The sequence below is a fragment of the Podarcis liolepis genome, assembly GCF_965112155.1.
Source record: "Podarcis liolepis genome assembly, chromosome: 16".
NCBI classification, from domain to species: Eukaryota; Metazoa; Chordata; class Lepidosauria; order Squamata; family Lacertidae; genus Podarcis; species Podarcis liolepis.
The window spans coordinates 4,485,247-4,504,633 of NC_139567.1; the positions used below are offsets into that span (position 1 = coordinate 4,485,247).

Sequence of the window (19,387 nt, forward strand, 5' to 3'; positions counted from 1 at the left end):
TGCTCTCACACAGGCTGCATGATTCCTGACAGGCTAGTTCACACAAGAGGAAGAATAATACTGTTTCTAAAAAGAGAAGAAGGCACTGCCCAAGAGGAAGCAAAAAAGTGCAAAAACACACAAGATTTTGATTGTCATTCAGACAGTTTTGCGATCCCTCCTCACCTCCCTTTTTGTGCAGAAAAGGTTTACCCGCTAATATCTTGCAGAGCCCTACAAATTATTCAAAAGTTCCTATATTTTTGCATTATGTCTTCATGGGAGCCAGCATGATGTTGATGATTGTTGTAGGGGGTCTCCCTGATCCTTAATGGGGTAACTGTGCCCCTGAAGGACCAGGTGCACGGCCTCGGAGTTATTTTGGATTCACAGCTGTCCATGGAGGCATAGGTCAATTCTGTGTCCAGGGCAGCTGTTTACCAGCTCCATCTGGTACACAGGCTGAGACCCTACCTGCCAGCAGACTGCCTCGCCAGATTGGTGCATGCTCTGGTTATCTCCCGCTTGGACTACTGCAATGCGCTCTACGTGGGGCTACCTTTGAAGGTGACCCGGAAACTGCAATTAATCCAGAATGCGGCATCTAGACTGGTGACTGGGAGTGGCCGCCGGGACCACATAACACCGGTCCTGAGAGATCTGCATTGGCTCCCAGTACGTTTCCGAGCACAATTAAAAGTGTTGGTGCTGATCTTTAAAGCCCTAAACAGCCCCGGTCCTGTATACCTGAAGGAGCGTCTCCACCCCTATCATTCTACCTGGACACTGAGGTCCAGCGCCAAGGGTCTTCTGGCGGTTCCCTCATTGTGAGAAGTGAGGTTACAGGGAACCAGACAGAGGGCTTTCTCGGTAGTGGTGCCCACCCTGTAGAACGCCCTCCCTTCAGATGTGAAGGAAATAAGCAGCTATCTTCTCTTTAAAAGACATCTGAAGGCAGCCCTGTTTAGGGAAGTTTTTAATATTTAATGCTGTATTTTTTACACTTGATTGGGAGCTGCCCAGTGGCTGGGGAAACTCAGCCAGATGGGCGGGGTATAAATAAATTATTATTATTATTATTAGTCCAACAACATTTGGAATCCAAGGTTGGGGGAGGCTACTGTAGAGTGTTTTCCCTTCCAGGATTTAATTAAACTTCTGTTCAAACAGGTTATACAATTATCTTCAGCTCCACCCCATTAGGCAACCTGTGGCCATTTTTTCCCTCTTTTAACCGTCCGCGCTCACACAGGGATTGCTCACTCATTACCTCTGGGTGGTTCCCCTCCCCCTTTCTCCTGGTTTTTGATGTCTTCCTTTTCTGGTAGAGAAAGCATGATGTGAAGGCAGATAAGACCATTACAGGGTTAGCCTGTGGGCAGGGCCTGCCTTTGATCTTCTTCCTTGCACAGTGTGGACTGGAAAGTACTTTAGAAGTAATGAGTAGCATAAAAACATGAGAACAGTGTGTCTTGGCTGAAAACAGCGATCCAGTTGCTGCTATGAAGGAAGCTGATAATGGTTAACAATTCCCCCCAGATATTTTTTTTTCATTCTGTACCAACTGCCCCCAATTTCCCATTGTAAAATTTTCTTTGTTTTGAGGGGATGTTGAGGATGAGTCCAAGACTTGCTGTGGCTCCTGTTTGCCCCCCTACACTAACCACACTAAACAGACTTTTCCAACCTGGTGACCTCGAGAAGTTTTGGATTAGGTTCTTATAATACAGAATAAGTATACAGAATAAGGGAGGGCAAATTGAGGGAGGGGGTGATTTTGAATACAGTATGGGCATTCATCCCCCACCCCCCGCTTTCTGGGCCTGTGAAAGGAGATTGGAAGGTAAGGATGAGAGCCAGCCGGCATTGGTGAAGCTCAGTGTTTCCAAGGGAGTGAGAAAAGGAGAGGTAATAGTCAGGCCATAAGCCTGGCAAGTAAAAGTGTGTGTGTGTGTGTGTGTGTGTGTGTGTGTGTGTTTAAAGTAAAAGATCAGCTGTGAGGGGAAGTTAAAGATAAAAGTGCTTTAAGGATAATGTGGCCAGTGTGGTGTAGTGGTTAAGAGCGGTAGACTTGTAATCTGGGGAACCGGGTTCGCGTCTCCGCTCCTCCACATGCAGCTGCTGGGTGACCTTGGGCCAGTCACACTTCTTTGAAGTCTCTCAGCCCCACTCACCTCACAGAGTGTTTGTTGTGGGGGAGGAAGGGAAAGGAAATTGTTAGCCACTTTGAGACTCCTTAAGTTAGTGATAATGTGGGATATCATATCCAAACTCTTCTTCTTCTTCTCTAGTTGCTGTTGGGCTGCAACTCACATCATCCCTGACTAGGTTGACTAGGCTGGTCGAAGATGATGGGAGCTGCAGTCCAACCACATCTGGAGATTCAAGGCTGAAGATCTAGGGGCCACCCCCAGCTTTCCTTGGAGATGCCAGGAGCTGAACTAGCGAGCTTCTGCATGCAACACCCATGTTCTACCACTAAGACCTTCCACAGTGCTTACAGGGTTTTGCTTCATGTCCATGGTGATGATAGTGTTGATTCCACTGACTCCACATCCTTCCCTCCCCTCCCTTCCAACACAGCTGGGTGCAGCTGATGGGAGTTGGTATCTCAAACATCTGGAAGGCCTCAGTTTCAAGAAGCTTGGTTTAGTATGATGTCTGAAGTGGGCTGTTGTGGTCGTCCTTTTCATGGCTGGCAATTGAGTCAAGGTGAAAGCCAAATGAGAAGTGAGATTCCAATCTCCCCAGCTATGTCCTCCCCTAAACTTGATATCTGTTCCCCTAGAGATCAGTGTTGTCCTTCACCAGAAGTATATGTCTGAGGGCAGACTCAAACAGAATTGGTGGTTTTTTCAAACCTTAGTAACTTTCAAAAAATAAAAATAGTAACATAAAAAATCTCTGACTCTTCTCCCCAGAGAAAATATTCTCTCCTTCCCCCACTCCCCCAAACCTTCCCATAAGCATAATTGGCATTCTTGTGGGAGGGAAAAAAGAATGAAAATAGCAGATTTAAGCATTTTCAAAGAGGACACAATGTTGCAGAAGGGCTGATGTAACTGTGCCATTTTTTTAGTTGAAAATGTCTAATTCCCCCTCCTTTTTTATAAAAAAAGTTAAACATGTATTCTGCCAAAGCAGAATTGTAATAAATAAAACAAATGTTTAAAAAGCGGTCTCATTTGAGCAAGTTAGGAAGGTTGTGCCAGAAAACTCTCTTCCTTGGTTATTTAGGTGAATGCTAGCAAGCCATGGGTAAATAGAAAGGTTTCTTGGATATTAAGAGATGGGAAGGACACTAGAGGTCTTCTAGTCCAAATCACCTGATCGCTGCCGGAACTACAACACACAGCGCAACTGCAGCAGGGCTAGGCAGCATGGTACCCCTCAGAAGTTGTTGGACTTCAGCTTCCATCTCCCCTGGTCATACTGGCTGGAGCTGATGGGAATTAGAGTCCAACATCCTCTGGAGGTTCTCAGATTGTCTACTTCTGAACTACTCCATCCCTTAATGGCCATCCAGCCTCTCCCCAGCAGAGGAGAGACCATTACCTTCCAAGGCAGACCATGAGGAAGTTACGTCTTTTGTCTAGATGAAATGGGTTCCATTGTTTTCCATTCAGCCCTGACCCCTGAAGTCTGTTTTGATCTTTGCAATGGTAGCTTCTTGCTCTGGATGTAACTCCTGTTGATGACACACCTATTGTCTTTGGTTTTAGTGGAGATCTCCAAGTCACTGGCAGTGGCCACTGTACCTTCAACACTGCCCAGAAAGCTGTTGGGAAGGACAACTTTACTCTGATCCCTGAAGGAACCAATGGAACTGAGGAAAGGATGTCCATCATCTGGGATAAAGCTGTGGTGTGTTGCTTTGATGGGTCAGGAGAGGTCTTGGTTCACCCAGGCAATCTCTTGCTGATGTTACTTGAGATCCTAGGCCAGTTCTGGGGCCTTTTGAGCATTGTTGTAATGGACAGAGCACAATGAATCCACAATGTTGGAAGAGTTTTGGTATTGAAACATTGGGCGAGGGGTGGGGAGTTCCCTTCCCTGCATGGACAGAATCACCTGAGCTCAAGCTGCATCTTAGCCTATCCATGGGATCATAGAAAGCTGCCTTGTACCAAGTCAGACTCTGGGTCAATGTAGCTCAGTATTGTCTAAACTCTCCAGGGTTTGTAACAGGATGTTCCCACCTCCAACCTGGAGATACAGGGGATTGAACCTGGAACTTCCTGCATTCAAAGCATGTGGTCGACCACTGAGCCACACTATTCCTTCTCGTCCCTTCCCTCTCCTATGATTATTTTGAATACTTCTGGGAGGGAACTGTGATAGCAGTGGACACTGGTTTGCTGCTCATTTGAGCTGGCCCAAACTGTATGCACTTTACTTTTAGAAGTTGGGGGAAGGAATAAATATTTTGACCATTTAGCAAAAGTGCTAAATATATTCAAAATGCTCAAGTTAAATATTTTGTGATGAGTGTGGCTCTAAGTTGGTGGGGTATACCCCAAACGTGATAAACAGGTAACCTAATATATTCAAAGTATCACAGCTGACTCCAGTGGTCTCAAGTACAGTAAACAGAAGGCAAATTTATGTCCCAGCATGGATGTCAAAAGAAACCATGCTTTTCTGCTACATGAACAACCAGGTACACTTGCTTCTTCCCATTTCTCCTCTTTTGCACAGCAAAGGAGATCAGAAGTTTTTGTTTCTAATTTTGTTTCTAACCATAGTTCTTCATTAGGCCCAAACTCGGGTAACCAAGTTTTGATTAAACTATGGTTAGTGAAAATGAATCAGGTTCAAACTGTACCTATCACACATCTTATAAGATATATAACAGCAAATAAAGATGTTCTATATAGGTGACATGCTTATCCTGATTTGAAAAAGCAACCTGATAAAAAATATAAAAATTTGGGAAAGGATTCCAATATTGGTCAGTTTCATCAAAATGGACAGAAGTTTCAACTAGTATTTAGATTAGCAGGATTGCCCCCTATTTCAGCACTGTATGAATTTTGAGTTACTATGTTTGCTTTTAAGGATTTCTTTATTATTGCCTCTGTTCCTCTGATGGGACTGCTACCTTTTTACGGTTAGGTTACTGGTAAAATGGATGAGAACCAGTTTGTAGCTGTGACCAGCACCAACGCAGCCAAGATCTTCAACCTCTATCCCAGGAAGGGACGTATAGCTGTGGGCTCTGATGCTGACCTGGTGATCTGGGACCCAGACAGCGTCAAGACAATCTCAGCCAAGACTCACAACATAGTAAGTGGTTTCTGCACTCCCCCCCACGCCCTGTCCAAGCACAAACCTCCACTGCATTGTTTGTGTGAGTGACAGAAATACAGAAGGATTATGCAAGAACATGCAAGCTCTGAGTTTCAAAGAGCCCATATTTCAGTCCATTGCACATCTGGACTGAAGGGTTTCCCCCAAACTTCTGATGGCTTAGGCACAGTTGCTGTCTGAATTAAACTTGCTTTCTGAATTTGAAACTGGAAGCACACATCACTCCTGGCACCCAGAAATATCACTTGGCACCAGAGGGAGCCTTTTTAATATGCCTAACTGTAGGGGGTGGGTGGAAACTGTCATCAGGGAGTTAACAGTGTGCTATGAGAACATTAAATAAGATTTAGACTGGGGCTAACTCTTCAATTCCCTCCTAGGCTGTGGAGTACAATATCTTTGAGGGTATGGAGTGCCGTGGGTCACCGCTGGTGGTCATCAGCCAGGGGAAGATCGTGCTGGAGGACAGCAACCTCCATGTGACCGAGGGCTCTGGGCGATACGTTGCCAGGAAGCCCTTCCCTGACTTTGTTTACAAGCGCATCAAGGCCAGGAGCAGGGTGAGTAGGCTGGGTGAACGTGTGTCCTTTGAAAGCTCAGTAAATTGGATAGCAGGATTTTAATCATTCAGGTTCACCTAGTTGCAACAGTTAGATGTTGAATTCCATTGATGTAGCCATTGCCCTACCAATCTCAGTCTGCACTTAACCAGCCTCCATCAGCATGCCTTGATTCTTACAATTGTCAGCCTGTGCCTTTGGTTGACTGGCTCCAGCTACTGTTGGTCTCCCCTGACTTCTGCCCCACTGGTCCCAATGAACACCAGCCACCACTGCCAAAAGACACCCGGTTGGCAATTGTGGGAAACAGCATGGAAAAATAGATGGTCCTTGGTTCTGATTCAGGAGGGCTCCTCTTACCTCATTAGGGCAGTGAGCCCCCTGCTGCAACATGGGCTTTGACTGGTACCCAGCAATGCCAGATCTCTGATACTGGCTCCAGCGAACAAATGCACATTAATGGAGAGCCAGTGTTGTGTAACGGTTAGAGTGTTGGACTGGGACCTGGGAGACCCGGGTTTGAATCCCCATTCAGCCATGAAGCTCACTGGGTGACCTGGGGCCAGTCACCATCTCTTAGCTTGACCCACCTCACAGGGTTGTTGTGATGATAAAATGGGGATGAGAACCACGTGCACCACCTTGGGATCCTCGGAAGATAAAGGTGATATATAAATGTGATAAATAAAATAAATAAATAATCCTGCTTTGCATATAATTTGATATGCGAAATGGGCACTCGCATACAAGCGGTGTCCTTTTTATTGTGCTGTTGGGTGAGTATTTTGGGAATTTTTCATTGAGTGTTGTTTTAAAGTTTTCTGTCTTCTAACTGATTTTGCTTGCTGGTATTTTATCTTTAGCCACTTAGAGACTTACTTGTTTGAAACGACTAACAAATGTAATAAATGCTCTTGTTCCTGCTGCTACCGCTGGTCTTCCTATATACATAAAAATAGGGTTGCCATACATCTAGGAAAACCCGGCCGTGTCCTCTTTTGGGGAGCCCAACATGCTCGTCTGGGTAGATTTTTACATTTTAAAGGAAATGTCTGGGTTTTGGGGGGTGGCTTGTGCTTGGGCTCGGGGGGCTTGGGTTGCTCTGCATGCCGCAGCCGCTGTGGGTTTGATCCAGAGAAAGAGACACGTGGGCCTGGCGGCCAGGCGTCTCTTTCTGTGGCTCAGGCTGGCAGTGGCTCGAGCCGTCCTCCTTTTTGCTCTTCAAGATATGGCAACCCTACATAAAAATGTAAAGTGTCATCACACTCTGCAGTTTGTGTGGCCCCTAGTAGGCTGTGCTAAGCGCAGCGGGGGGAACAGCAGACAGGACCAGGTGAGCAGTTTAACAGAGGTAGGGGGGCTAGCAAGCCTCCCTCCCCCTTTGAAAGCAGGTGGGGCTTGGGGGAAGCCATGGGGGAGGAGTGGGACAAGCTGAGGGATTAAGCGAGGGGATGGGGGAGGTGTAGCGCAAATGCAAAGGGGGAGGTGCAGTTGGCGAGCAGAGTGAATGGGTTGCAGCCCCTCGTAAAAGTGTGTCTCACACACTGCCTTGTGTATTTAGGTGCTCCTGAGAGCCTGGTCCCAATCCTTACCTTCTGAATGACACACACACCATCCTAGGTCAAAGACCCGTCCTTAATTTTCTCCCAACTGAGAGCATTATTCGGAAAGCTTTAATGAAAAAATAAAACATTTTGGTTGTCTTTATTCCAATTTTCCACCCACCCCTCAATTTAAAAAAAAACCAAACAATTTTGTAGCAGAATGACTATGGCAAACTAAGGCCCAGGGGCCGGCCGCTCAGTCAGTCCCTGCGCTAACTGGCGCAGCGTGGAGGCTTCGCTGCACGGGGACTGACTTGTGTGACACTGGCGCGGCTTCGGATTGGCTGCAAGAAGCTCCTGCAGCCAATCCCAAGCCGCAGATGCCTCTGGGCGATGCCCCTTCCTTCCCACTGAGGCGGCTGCGTATGGCCAAGAGCCAAGTGAGAGGAAGCGGCGGTGGCAGGGAGGCTGCTTCTGCTGCCCAGGCTAGTGGCATGGGCTCTGCGCCCCACGGACACCTAGCCGAGGCAGAGGACGACGCTGCTGAAGACGAGACGGCGGCGGCATGAGTGGCGGTGGGGTCCTTTTGGAGGAGGGGGGTGCTTTTGGGAGAGGGTGGGTCCAGCCCCCCATAAGGTCAGAGGGACAGTGGACTGACCCCCTCCTGAAAAAGTTTTCTGACCCCCATTTTAAGGTGTGGTTTAGGAATTCAATGGGCTGCACCAGAAACAAAAGCGCCAGAAACAAAAGCTATTAGCAAGAGACCAAAAGTTTAAAACGTGCCTTGATTTTCTTCTTTTAGAGCCAAACCCAGTTGTAAATCATCATAGCTGCACTGGAGTTAAGCCTAGCTCACTGGCCTGGTTGTATTTGTTATCTAGCTCTCTTCAGGAGATCTAGGAAGAGAAGCTTGCCTTTGCCATCCTGGTGGCTTCTGGGTGTTTTGGATTACGGCTGAGTTGTCTGGGGATGATGGGAGTTGTAGTTGAAAACATCCAGATGGCACCCAGGTTGGTGAAGTTTGCTAAAAGAAAAATGAATCTATTTCAAATACTGCCCTCTTCTGGATGAAAGCATTCTGTTTGGTTTGAGTTTAAGCAGTGGAAAAGAGTTGGCTTGGGCAGGATGACTCCTCCATTTGGAACATTTGCTCCACAGGGCTAACTCTTTGTCAGCTTGAAGCATTTGGGCTTCAGTTCTAAGCACACTTACAGGGGAGCAAGCCCCACTGACTGAACAGAAGTGGGGCCTTCTGAATAAGCGTGTATAGGTTTGGCCCTGCAGATGTTGCTGAACTACAACTCCCATCAGCCCCAGCAAGCATGGCCAGGAGCAATGGGAGTTGTAGTCCCTTCAGATGTTGGACTACAACTCCCATCATCCTTCACCATTGACCATGCTGTCTGGGGCTGATGGTGGTTGGAGTCCAATGGCAGCTAGAGGGTCACAGATTTCTCATTCCTGCATGTTGAGAACTGGAACACTGATAGTTAAAGCTGAATGTGTCCATAATCAGGGCTGCTTCTCAGTGCTTTTTTCTCCCGCATTTCCCCTTCTTTCCCCTAGCTGGCTGAGCTGAGGGGTGTTCCTCGTGGCCTGTATGACGGCCCAGTCTGTGAAGTATCAGTGACACCGAAAACTGTCACACCGGCGTCCTCGGCCAAGACGTCTCCAGCGAAGCAGCAGGCGCCGCCTGTCAGGAACCTGCACCAGTCTGGATTTAGCTTGTCTGGTACATACCTATGTGAGGCTAAATTATTATGGTGAAATCTTATTTCTGTTTTATTTCTTGAAGGCCCTGGGTCCTCTTCCTTCCCATGCACAAAACAGGAATTCCACTCCAGAGGGGCCATTATCAAAAAGGCCCTGATTCTTGTCAGCAGCAACCAAAACTTCCCAGTGAATGGAACTTTGAGCAGGACCTGATGAACAAATTAGTAGTATTGCAGGGGGAGATGAGTTGATACGGAAGGTGCTTTCCTGTTTGTTGTGAAGAGAAGTCCAGAGAGTGTGCCGGATTGAGAGCATTGTGGACTTGGGAGCACATTTTATTGTTCATTTAAGTTACTTAAGGCATTTATATGCTGTTCAGTTATTAGCATTTTTAAAGTGGTGTGCATTAAAATAGACCCTGTAGAGAATAAAACCAGACACACGCTACCTTAAAATGGCTGCTGGAATAAGACAATGTTATGCATCTGAAATTCAGCAAGGAGGGTGGGCACCCGGGAGGCAGGTCTACCAGCTTGGGACCACAACACTGAGCACACAGTTTCTAGACGTTACAAGCTGCACATCTAGAGTCATGGGGTGGGGGCACCATCAGAGACCTCCAAAAAAGCTATCCTTGATCAGGTGATCCTTCAGCTATCCTGGACCCAAAAGGGCCTTGCAAATTAACACAAGGACCTTGAACCTGGCCTGGTCACTGGCAGAGGAATGGTGGTGCGGAGGGAGTGGATTGCCCCTGGCACCACTATTCTGGTAGGGTGCCATTGCAGCGCCCCCCCCCCCCCGGCACGCGCTGAGCACCTGCGCGTGCCGGGCGTCACGCCCCCAGAACGCAGGCCACGCCCTCGCAGGTGGCTTGCCACTCCCCCTGGCGCACGCGCCACGCCCACGCCTGCTCTCCTCCTCCGGTAGTGGAGCATGCAGCTTCGCCACTGGGCCTGGTAACCTGTGGGCAGCCAGTACAAGCTTTTAAGCCCTGGTGTGCTGTGCTGATGGCAGTCTGTCCCCATCCAGTGTCTCTTTGCATCATTTTGCCCCTGAAGTCACCATTAACTTAAGTCACCAATAACTCTATGTATTTATGTATATATGCTCAGTTTCCCACTATGCTTATCCACTTCTCCTTCTCTGTCCCTTTCCTTCTAGGTGCACAGATTGACGATAATATTCCACGCCGCACTACGCAGCGCATAGTGGCGCCTCCTGGTGGCCGTGCCAATATCACCAGCTTGGGTTAAAAAAAGAGCAATGAAAGGGGGAAAACACATGACCGCTTAGCGGATCATGGGCGAGGGTGGGGCACTTGAAGACCCTTTTTTTGATTATTTTAGAGCCTGTGATGGTTACTGCGGGCAGCCAATGGGTAAGGCCTAGTTAAGGCTGCAGTTCCCCAGCCCCTTTGTTGTCAATCCCCCCCCCCCCGCCATCTTCACAGAACCTATTCGTTCCTCCCCCTCCTTATACATTTGGGAAACTCCCCCTCCCCCATTTTGACACGTGGGGGATGCAGAAAAAAAGGAGTAAATCATTGAAGAGTAGAACTTGTGACTTATATCACCATTAACACCATTTTATCTTTTTGTTTTTCTTTTAAAAAAGGAAGGAAAAAGTGAATTTCCCAGAAGCTGCTTTATATTTTACTTTTTATATAAATGAAGGTTCACGTTTAACTATTGGAAAAAGGAATAGGAAAAAAAAGAGGTTTTAAACTGGATGTTTCAGAAACTGGACTTGCAGCCCTGCATCTTAAAAAATGTGGGAGTCATGATTTCCCTAGGACCAAATCTGTATCCACCCCACTTTCCAATTAGAGGAAGGTAGAAGTTGTGCTGCTAAGGTTTCAGGTATTACGGTGCTGGGAGGATGTAGCCCGTGTTGTTCTTGGGTTTTAATGCGCTAATCCCATCTCAGAATTGAAGGATCATTTGTTCATCCATTTCCGTGTTTTAATAGATGTTTTGTATGTGGGTGTGTGTGTGTGTGAGAGAGAGAGAGAGAGAGAGAGGACATGTGTGCTTGCTTCATTGATGTGTTATGCTTTGAGATGCCTTATTTTGAAATTAAGCTCATCCTTGTCTTTCTGAGCCGCATGAGGTCCAAGGTCCTTCTAACAACTTATGGCCATCCTGCCACAGGTCAGATAATTCACTTGATTCTTGGGCCGGCTCCACCTTGATTTGTTGGGTGTCCAAGCAGTATCGTTAACTGGTTTTCCATTCTCCTTTTCGTAAGGGTGTCAGATTCTGCATAGAGTAAGTCACCTTTTATTGGCGCCATTGCATGTCCATCCATTGGAGAACTTTCTAAACACCAGCTCTTTATCAGTTGGGTTCAGAACTAAAATCAGGAGATCTAGCTAGGAATCATGCTGCCAAATGACCCATTCCCTTAAAAAGCAAAAAGCAGCATCTCCTGACTTCAGTAGAACTTGGAGGGAAAGGGAATCTCCTTTAAAACAGTCTAGTCCAATGGTTTCCAAACTTCTTTCTCTGGGACGCACTTTCAGAATAAAAATTTGTTTGTGCCACACCAATTTCTTTATTGATAAATGCATTGGACAACAAAAAGAAACAAGTCCTAGCAGCACTTGATTCATAACGTAGAACACAACTACTTTATAATATGACCATTGAACACCCAGAAAGTATAAAACAATGCAGCTACATAAGAACATGAACCATCCCCAAAATATAATGATAAATAAGCCTCATACATATGTATCTGAAGGATGTATGCTTACACATCAGTGAGTGGTGTGAACTTGCTTTTGCCTGGTAATCTCATTTATATTAGGTCTAATTTGAGACAAATTCTCATCTTCTCATCAACATAAAGAAGCCTTTCTCTTTTCTGACCTTCCATATATGTCAGAGTTGAAAATCGCTGTTCACAACATGTGGAGAAGTGTAGAAGAATAGCCAGTGCTCTTGAAGAGAGGCATGGATACAGTTTCTGGTTGTATATCCATGCTACACTGAAATGGTTCTTTGATTGTCCTTGAATCTTCCTGCCACGCTTGCCATCCCCTCCTGCCACACCCTTTGAGAACCACTGGTCTGGTCTTATCATGGATGCACCACCAGAGGCATAACTGTGCCTGGATTCCTCACCTCCTCATGTGCAAACACTGTGCCAGTCTCTTCCACCACCCTTCCTCCCTTGCGCATCAACCCCCTTTGGCCCATGCCCACCTCCCATGCCTCCATCCACCCTTGCCTTCTCCACAGTCAAAGCTTGCAGTCTTATGGGTGGGGTGCTTGAGTAGATGAGAGACTGAGCAGGTACATGGACTGCACATAAGACTCCTGGTTCCTTGGCCTGCCTTGGGACATTGCCCCTGCACATGAGAGCCTGTGTTATACCATATGGCAACCTCCCTTCCTTTGTGCTTGCAGCAGGACTGGGTTAGCCTGGAGCTGAATCTAATGTGCAGTGTCTGTGTACTGACCCTTAAATCGCTTGTGCCAATTTAGGTCACTGCATTCTACAAAGTTGATATTGTGCTAAGCTGTACTTAAATCATTCCTTCTTTTTTTGGTTCACCTCTGTGTAGAGGCATTTCATTAGACCTATGGGGAATCTGAAGTAAGCCTGACACCTTTTTAAATGTGGATTGAGCTGCATAGGGTCTATGTGCATGGAAGCAGATTGCACATTATGGGGCCAATAGCATGTTTTCCCCCCACCCCCTTATTAGAAAAGGTTTTCCCAAGTATAGCCCAGATTCTTGTCCCTGAGTGTCCATGTGGAGGTGCCACACGATCAGCCCTAGCAAAGAACATGCGGAAATACTTCATAGAACCTTACAATAAATTCTTAATTGTGAAGGCAGCATAACCTCATTTTCTTCGTTCACTCATTTCAGTTGATTATAAATTGATACTTTGCCACACACTTCCCCTTCTTTTTAAAAACAACAACACAACTACTTTTAAAAAATCCTAACATTGTATATTTGCTGATTCTTTGAAAGGAAAAGTAGAATATAGCCAGGTCAATGTGTTTCGCATTTTAAAGTCCAACAAGTGATGGAGTTGTGATCTACAAAAGTGGTTCCACAGCCCATTCCTCAAAACACATCTGCCACACTAAAGCCAATTTCTTTGAGTGATGTGAAAAAGGGAAGCAGCAGCCTCCTTGGAATCTGGGAGGGGGCTATGAGATTGCAGAGGCGGCCATCCCTACGGACTGAACTCACTCATCTCCCACCACTGTAGTTAACACCTGCATAATGCATTTGCCCCTCTCTGATCCTTTCTGGAGCCACACACCCAGTACAGAGGGGGTGTGGATCTCTAGTGCTGCCTAGTGTACCCTGCTGCACTGGGCATTTGCGGGGGGGGGGGGAGCCTTGAGTCCTGTGCATTGGTCCCCAAGCAGTGGGCCTGCTGGGCCTATGCTTGACACCACACGCCTCACCCCCTGTATATTTGCCAGGATATATACAGCTCTGAAGACACGAGGCATTATTGCTGGGGACAGTGGGCACATTCACATTCCTCCCTCCTTCACATGTTGAGCTTACATGCAAGGGGTGTTCACATGTTATATGATCTGTGCACACAAAATACATTACCCTGAAGACAGATGCAAAGTGTTATGCAAGTGTTTGCTTGAATGAATGTATGCTTGATTGTGCGTTGAATGCTACTCATGAATAACGAGTGCACAGCTCAACTATTTGTATACAGAGATCACACATTATATTCAGTGAGTGCACCACTAGTGGAGCTGTGCTCTTCTGTAGATTTTCATGGGTGTGTTGTCAACAAGAGTGTAGTTTGCACAGTCAGTCAGCAACAGATGCACCCACCCACACACAGCTTGTACCTGCGTTTAGTGTAATGTGTGAACAAGTCTAAGGTAATAGCTCAACTGGACTTTAGTGTAGGACGCTTTCTGTATTCCAGGCTGTGCGCTGTGCAACTCAGCCAGGAGTAGTAAAAACCTGCCAGTCAGATGCTGAAAGGCAGTCGAGGCTTGAACTGAATTCCCCCTTTCTCACCCTTTCACCCATAACTGATGGCTCTTCATCATTCCAGACAGTTTTCATTTGTGTTTTGGTTCTGTTTTGTTTGCTTCAGAGATTGCACTTTTTATTAAATAATTAAAAAATATTTAGTTAAGGGTAATATATATATTTGCAGCTTTTTAATTTTTCTCTCTCTCCTCTCCACTTATGCTTTGATGAATTTAAGCAAAGTTCTGTTTCGGGAAGGGGGAGGGGGGAAGTGACCATGGGTTGTATCCAATGTTAGTCCTGATCAGAGTAGACTCATTGAAATTAATAGACATGGCTAACTTAGATCCATTACGTTCAATGAGTGTGCCTTGAGTAGAGGTTGGTTGGATGCAACCCCATGTTTCAGTTATACGAAACATGCGCAGCTCTTTGTGATTCACTTGAGTCTTCCTTTTCCCCCTCGTGTTCATTATTTTGTTCTTGGACCATTGTGTGTGTTTTTTTAAGGGGGGAGGGAATAAAGGATTTGTTAAGAAATAAAACTTTGCAGGCTATGTAAGCATGTTTTTTTCCTGTGGGAGCTTGCTCGCTTTGTGTGTCTGTTTCATGAATGTCATATGTAAATGCTTAAAGGAAATGACATTGAACTTGGAATTAATTTGCCGCAGTGACTTGATGCTCTAAAGAAAAAGGAAAATAATGATAATAATTTTAAAAAAATTAAACCATGTAGAATTTACTACTAGATGGATTTTAACCCTTGGATTTGTGCTTGTGAACATGAGTGAAGGAGCTGTAAGTGAATAAGCTGATCATGTGTGTAGACAAAAGGAGTACTGATAAAATTTTACCATTCTCTCAATGGCATAAAATGAGTCTTGTGTTTTTTCTTCCTTACAAACTCTGTGTTATATTACCATGGGAACTCCTAATAAAGACAAAACGTTGTTGTTTCAGTCGGCGTCTCTTCTTTTGTCTTGGTGGTCTTATGTTTGGTTCTTCTGTGTTTGTGCAAGTTGCAATCTAGTGAGGTCCATGTTGGTTCATATGACAACTTGGATGGCTTTAAAGCACAAGGACTGTAGTTCAGGTAGTAAGAGCACCTGCTTTGCATGCAGAAGGTCCTAGGTTCCATCCCTGGCATGTCCAAGTAAGACCAGGAGAGACTCCTTTCTCTCTGTAGACAACAATGAGCTAGAAGGACCAGTGGGGTGACTTACTGCTATTTTTCTAGAAAAAAAGTGCTGTAAATCACAGTGAACTCTCTTGTTCTCTTAGAATGGCAATGGCGCCCACCTGAGAGGTGCTGGAATTAAGTTCCGTTGAGTTCCAGCTGGTGTGACTACAGTTAAGCTTCCTGTTCTCCGCTTTCCTAAATTCATGTAGTATAACACTGAATTTCGCCTACAGTGTTGAGGGCAGCATGCCACAGAATACTAGTTTTAAATTATGTTGCTTACTAAACATGCATAAACATTGCATTTGGTGCATACATCTTTCAGAATATACATTTTAATGAGTGCAACACACACAAAATGCCTGGTAACATCTTAAAGGCAAACACATTTTTGACCTCACATGTTCATATAAACATCCTCATGGGTGTGGATTGGGAAACCTATTGCAAGTGTTGTAGCTCTTCCGCAGAACGAACATGAAAGTTGAGTGATACTGAGTAGCCATACCCCAGAAGTCATGTGCTGGCCAGCCGCACCCTGGTGTCCACAGATAGCTAGGGTTGCCACATTTCAAAAAGTAAAAACCAGGACACCCTGAAACATCAATTGAAATCGCGGTGATGTCCAGGAAAATCTGGATGTATGGCAGCCCGTAAAGGTAAAGGGACCTGACCATTAGGTCCAGTCACGGATGACTCTGGGGTTGCGGTGCTCATCTCGCTTTACTGGCCAAGAGCCGGCGTTTGTCCGCAGACAGTTTTTCCGGGTCATGTGGCCAGCATGACTAAGCTGCTTCTGGCGAAACCAGAGCAGTGCACAGAAACGCAGTTTACCTTCCCGTCGGAGTGGGACCTATTGATCTACTTGCACTTTGACCTGCTTTCGAACTGCTCGGTTGGCAGGAGCAGGGACCGAGCAATGAGAGCTCACCCTGTTGCGGGGATTCAAACCGCCAGCCTTCTGATCGGCAAGCCCTAGGCTCTGTGGTTTAGACCACAGTGCCACCCATCGCAAAAGACTTGCAGGAATAGGAGCCTCTGCTCAAAGAGCTCACATTGACCTGGAACCCTGCACAACCAGGTCATGGGGGTGCCTTCCATGATACTGCTGTGTGAGCAAAGCCCCCCTCCCTGAAGGTGTTTTCACTGCATGTGTGAACATGGGGGTGTGGCTATTCCAGGTGGCCCTTCTCCGAGGGTTTTTTATTATTATTATACAATCAAGCTGTAAATAAATTTCATGAAATACCTCTGTTGCTCTACACAGGAGAGAACGTATCTGGATACAATGGTGTGTGAACATGTCATAATGGACTTGCTCAGATGGTGGTGCTCAAGCTCTTTGAGAAGTCTCTTTTTGTCACTCCAAAGCCAGGATGGGCTATGAACCTCATGATCCCTTCCAACTCTATAAGTCTATGTCCCCCCCCCCTTGTTCTTTGCATGTGATCAGTTTTAACTAATGTTGCATCTGCACTATACATTTAACGCATGTGACTTCTTCAAAGAATCATGGGAACGGAAGGGTGGCAAGGGTGCTGGGAATTGTAGTTCAGTGAGGGATGAACTACAGTTCCTTGGATTATTTTTGGGAAGTCCTGTACATTAAATATTATGTGGATTAACCTGAGACAGTTCCCCTTTTCAAAGTGACAGTTCAGATCTAGTAAACAGTGGAGGAAGCTCAGCCTCAACGTTTGAGAACACACGGTGGTAGCAAGACACAGAACAGAAAAGCTAGAATCATCTTTGCTACACTTTCCGGCTTTCAGAAAGAGCTCCCAACGTGGCTTAATACTAATAATAAACAAGAGTCACAGAGAGATTTCTTTCTCTATATAGATTTCTAAAGTGCATAACCTCATTGACTTTCAATAGCCAACAGGTTGAGAGTTAAACGCTTGGCAAAATAAGGGCTTTGCCATTCAATTAATGGAAATATAACTCGTAGTTCTAGAATCTGGGGGCATCTAAAGACACTGAATATTAGAAGAAGCTCAAGAGAGTACATATTCATACAGATGTCTAGAATAAGGTTGCTGTTTCCAAAAGGAAGAGATGAAATGCGTCACCAAGAGAAAATACAGATCTGCATAAATCTGCATATGCTACTTTATACGCATACATGCATTGCTTTAGAAATAACTATCACAGACCTGGATGGCGCTGTGGTGTAAACCACTGAGCCTTGGGCTTGCTGATCGGAAGGTCGGCGGTTCAAATCCCTGCGACGGGGTAAGCTCCCGTTGTTTGGTCCCAGCTCCTGCTAACCTAGCAGTTCAAAAGCACGTCAAAGAGCAAGTAGATAAATAGGTATCGCTCCAGTGGGAAGGTAAACAGCGTTTCCGTGTGCTGTTCTGGTTTGCCAGAAGCGGCTCAGTCATGCTGGCCACATGACCCAGAAGCTGTCTGCAGACAAATGCCGGCTCCCTCAGCCTATAGAGTGAGATGAGCGCCACAGCCCCCGAGTCGTCCACGACTGGACCTAATGCTCAGGGGTACCTTTACCTTTACCTTTACTCCCTTCCAAGTGAACAATTTCCCAAGGAACTATTGTTCCCAGAAATGATTTTCATCAGTATTGTAGCATAAGGCCTATTCACCATGGTCCTGATCTTCACTCCCAAGTTGTTATCCAGAACAGGGAAAGACAATTATTTAGAAGAGGGCAAAGCATCATCCCAGGCCACTGATCATGCTGTATGGGGCTGAAGGGTGCTGGGAGCCAAGCAAGCTCTGGAGAGCATCACATTGACTATCCCTGATTTAGAAGAATTAAACCAAGGCATGTTAAATGCAGTGACTTTGGCTGCAACCTTAAGAACACTTGTTGAGGAGTAAGCACCACTGAAGCAGAGTGAGGCCTTATTTTTGAGTACGCATACAAAAGATTGCACTGTTTCAGTGCACCTGTGGAACCACAGAACCATAGAAGGGAGTTAGACACAAAGTGTTAGACGCAACCATGAGGACCACCTAGTCCAACCCCCTGCAGTGCAGGAATCTTTCACACGTAGGGATTGAACCCACCCACGTCCCTGAGATTAAGAGTCTCATGCTCTGCTGGCTGAGCAATCCCAGGTATTTCAATGAATATAGCAGGATGTTATAAGGGTGGACTCTTGCACTACCAAGGGGACATGCAGAAGGTTTCAGGTTCAGTCCCTGCCATCTCCAGGCATGGCCAGGATAGACCGCTGCCTGAAACCCTGGAGAGCTGCTGATAGTGTCCACACTACTGAGAGATTGGCTCAGTATAAGGCAACTTCCTGTGTACCCACTGGTCATCTAGGTTCTGACAGCCAATGAACATTATTGATTGGAACAGGAGAGCTGAGTGAATTGGCGTTTGAACCAAAATTGCATAGAATATTTATGAGTGTCATGAGCTGAGGTGGTCCAGGGAGGAACTCTTGTCTTGACTGACAACCCACCATTCCTCTTGTTGAATTATGTGAATGCCAGGAGTGATGGATGAGCTGAATCCCAACTGAGACGGCGAGAAGGCACAAAGTTGGGGTCTAACAGGCTTCCAAGCTAATAATTCACCAGCAGCTCTCTTGGACTGTCAGACTTGGCAGAGTAAATGTTAAAGCACCAACGAGGGGCTAGGTATTGTTCAAATACAGCCCATCCTAAGGTATGAAAAAGAAAGCGGTGCAGGTTGTTCTTTGGAAGAGTAATTATCTGAACGTTTTCAGTGGATTGTTTCATGCATCACATAATCAAATTCTGGAATTCACAAAGAGGTAGTGACGGCTTGGACGGCTTTCAAATTGGTTAAGACAAATACACGGATGATGAGGAGGCTATCAGAATGAACAAAACCCCTTCACTGTCAGATACCAGTTGCAGTAAATCACAGGTGGAGAGGCTGTTGTTGCACTCAGATTTTCCTTGAGGATTTCCCCTCAGGGCATCTGGTTGGTGGTCTCTGTGAGGACAGAGTGCTGGACTTAGAATCACAAAATTGTAGAGTTGGAGGAGATCCCAAGGGGGTGTCTAGTCCAACTTCCTGCAATGCAGAAATTAAAGCTAAAGAATCCCTGACAGATGTCATCCAACCTCTGTTTCAAATGCTCTAGTGAAGTTCACCACCTTCTGATGGAGCCCCTTCCACTGT

General features: G+C 46.0%; 1 protein-coding gene across 4 annotated transcripts in view; it reads left to right on the forward strand.

The window, feature by feature from the left end:
* DPYSL2 (dihydropyrimidinase like 2) overlaps positions 1–15,043 on the forward strand; it is an 88,700-nt gene extending 73,657 nt beyond the window's left edge. For 2 of the 4 annotated variants that reach the window (XM_083480512.1, XM_083480514.1), the window contains exons 10-14: positions 3,702–3,843; positions 5,095–5,265; positions 5,670–5,849; positions 8,960–9,137; positions 10,271–15,043. In XM_083480512.1, coding sequence (XP_083336638.1) covers positions 3,702–3,843; positions 5,095–5,265; positions 5,670–5,849; positions 8,960–9,137; positions 10,271–10,362 — 763 coding nt within the window. In that variant the 3' untranslated portion in view covers positions 10,363–15,043. The remainder of the gene's footprint in view (positions 1–3,701; positions 3,844–5,094; positions 5,266–5,669; positions 5,850–8,959; positions 9,138–10,270) is intronic. The other 2 variants (XM_083480513.1, XM_083480515.1) reach the window with 1 other exon arrangement.
* Positions 15,044–19,387: the final 4,344 nt, after the last annotated feature.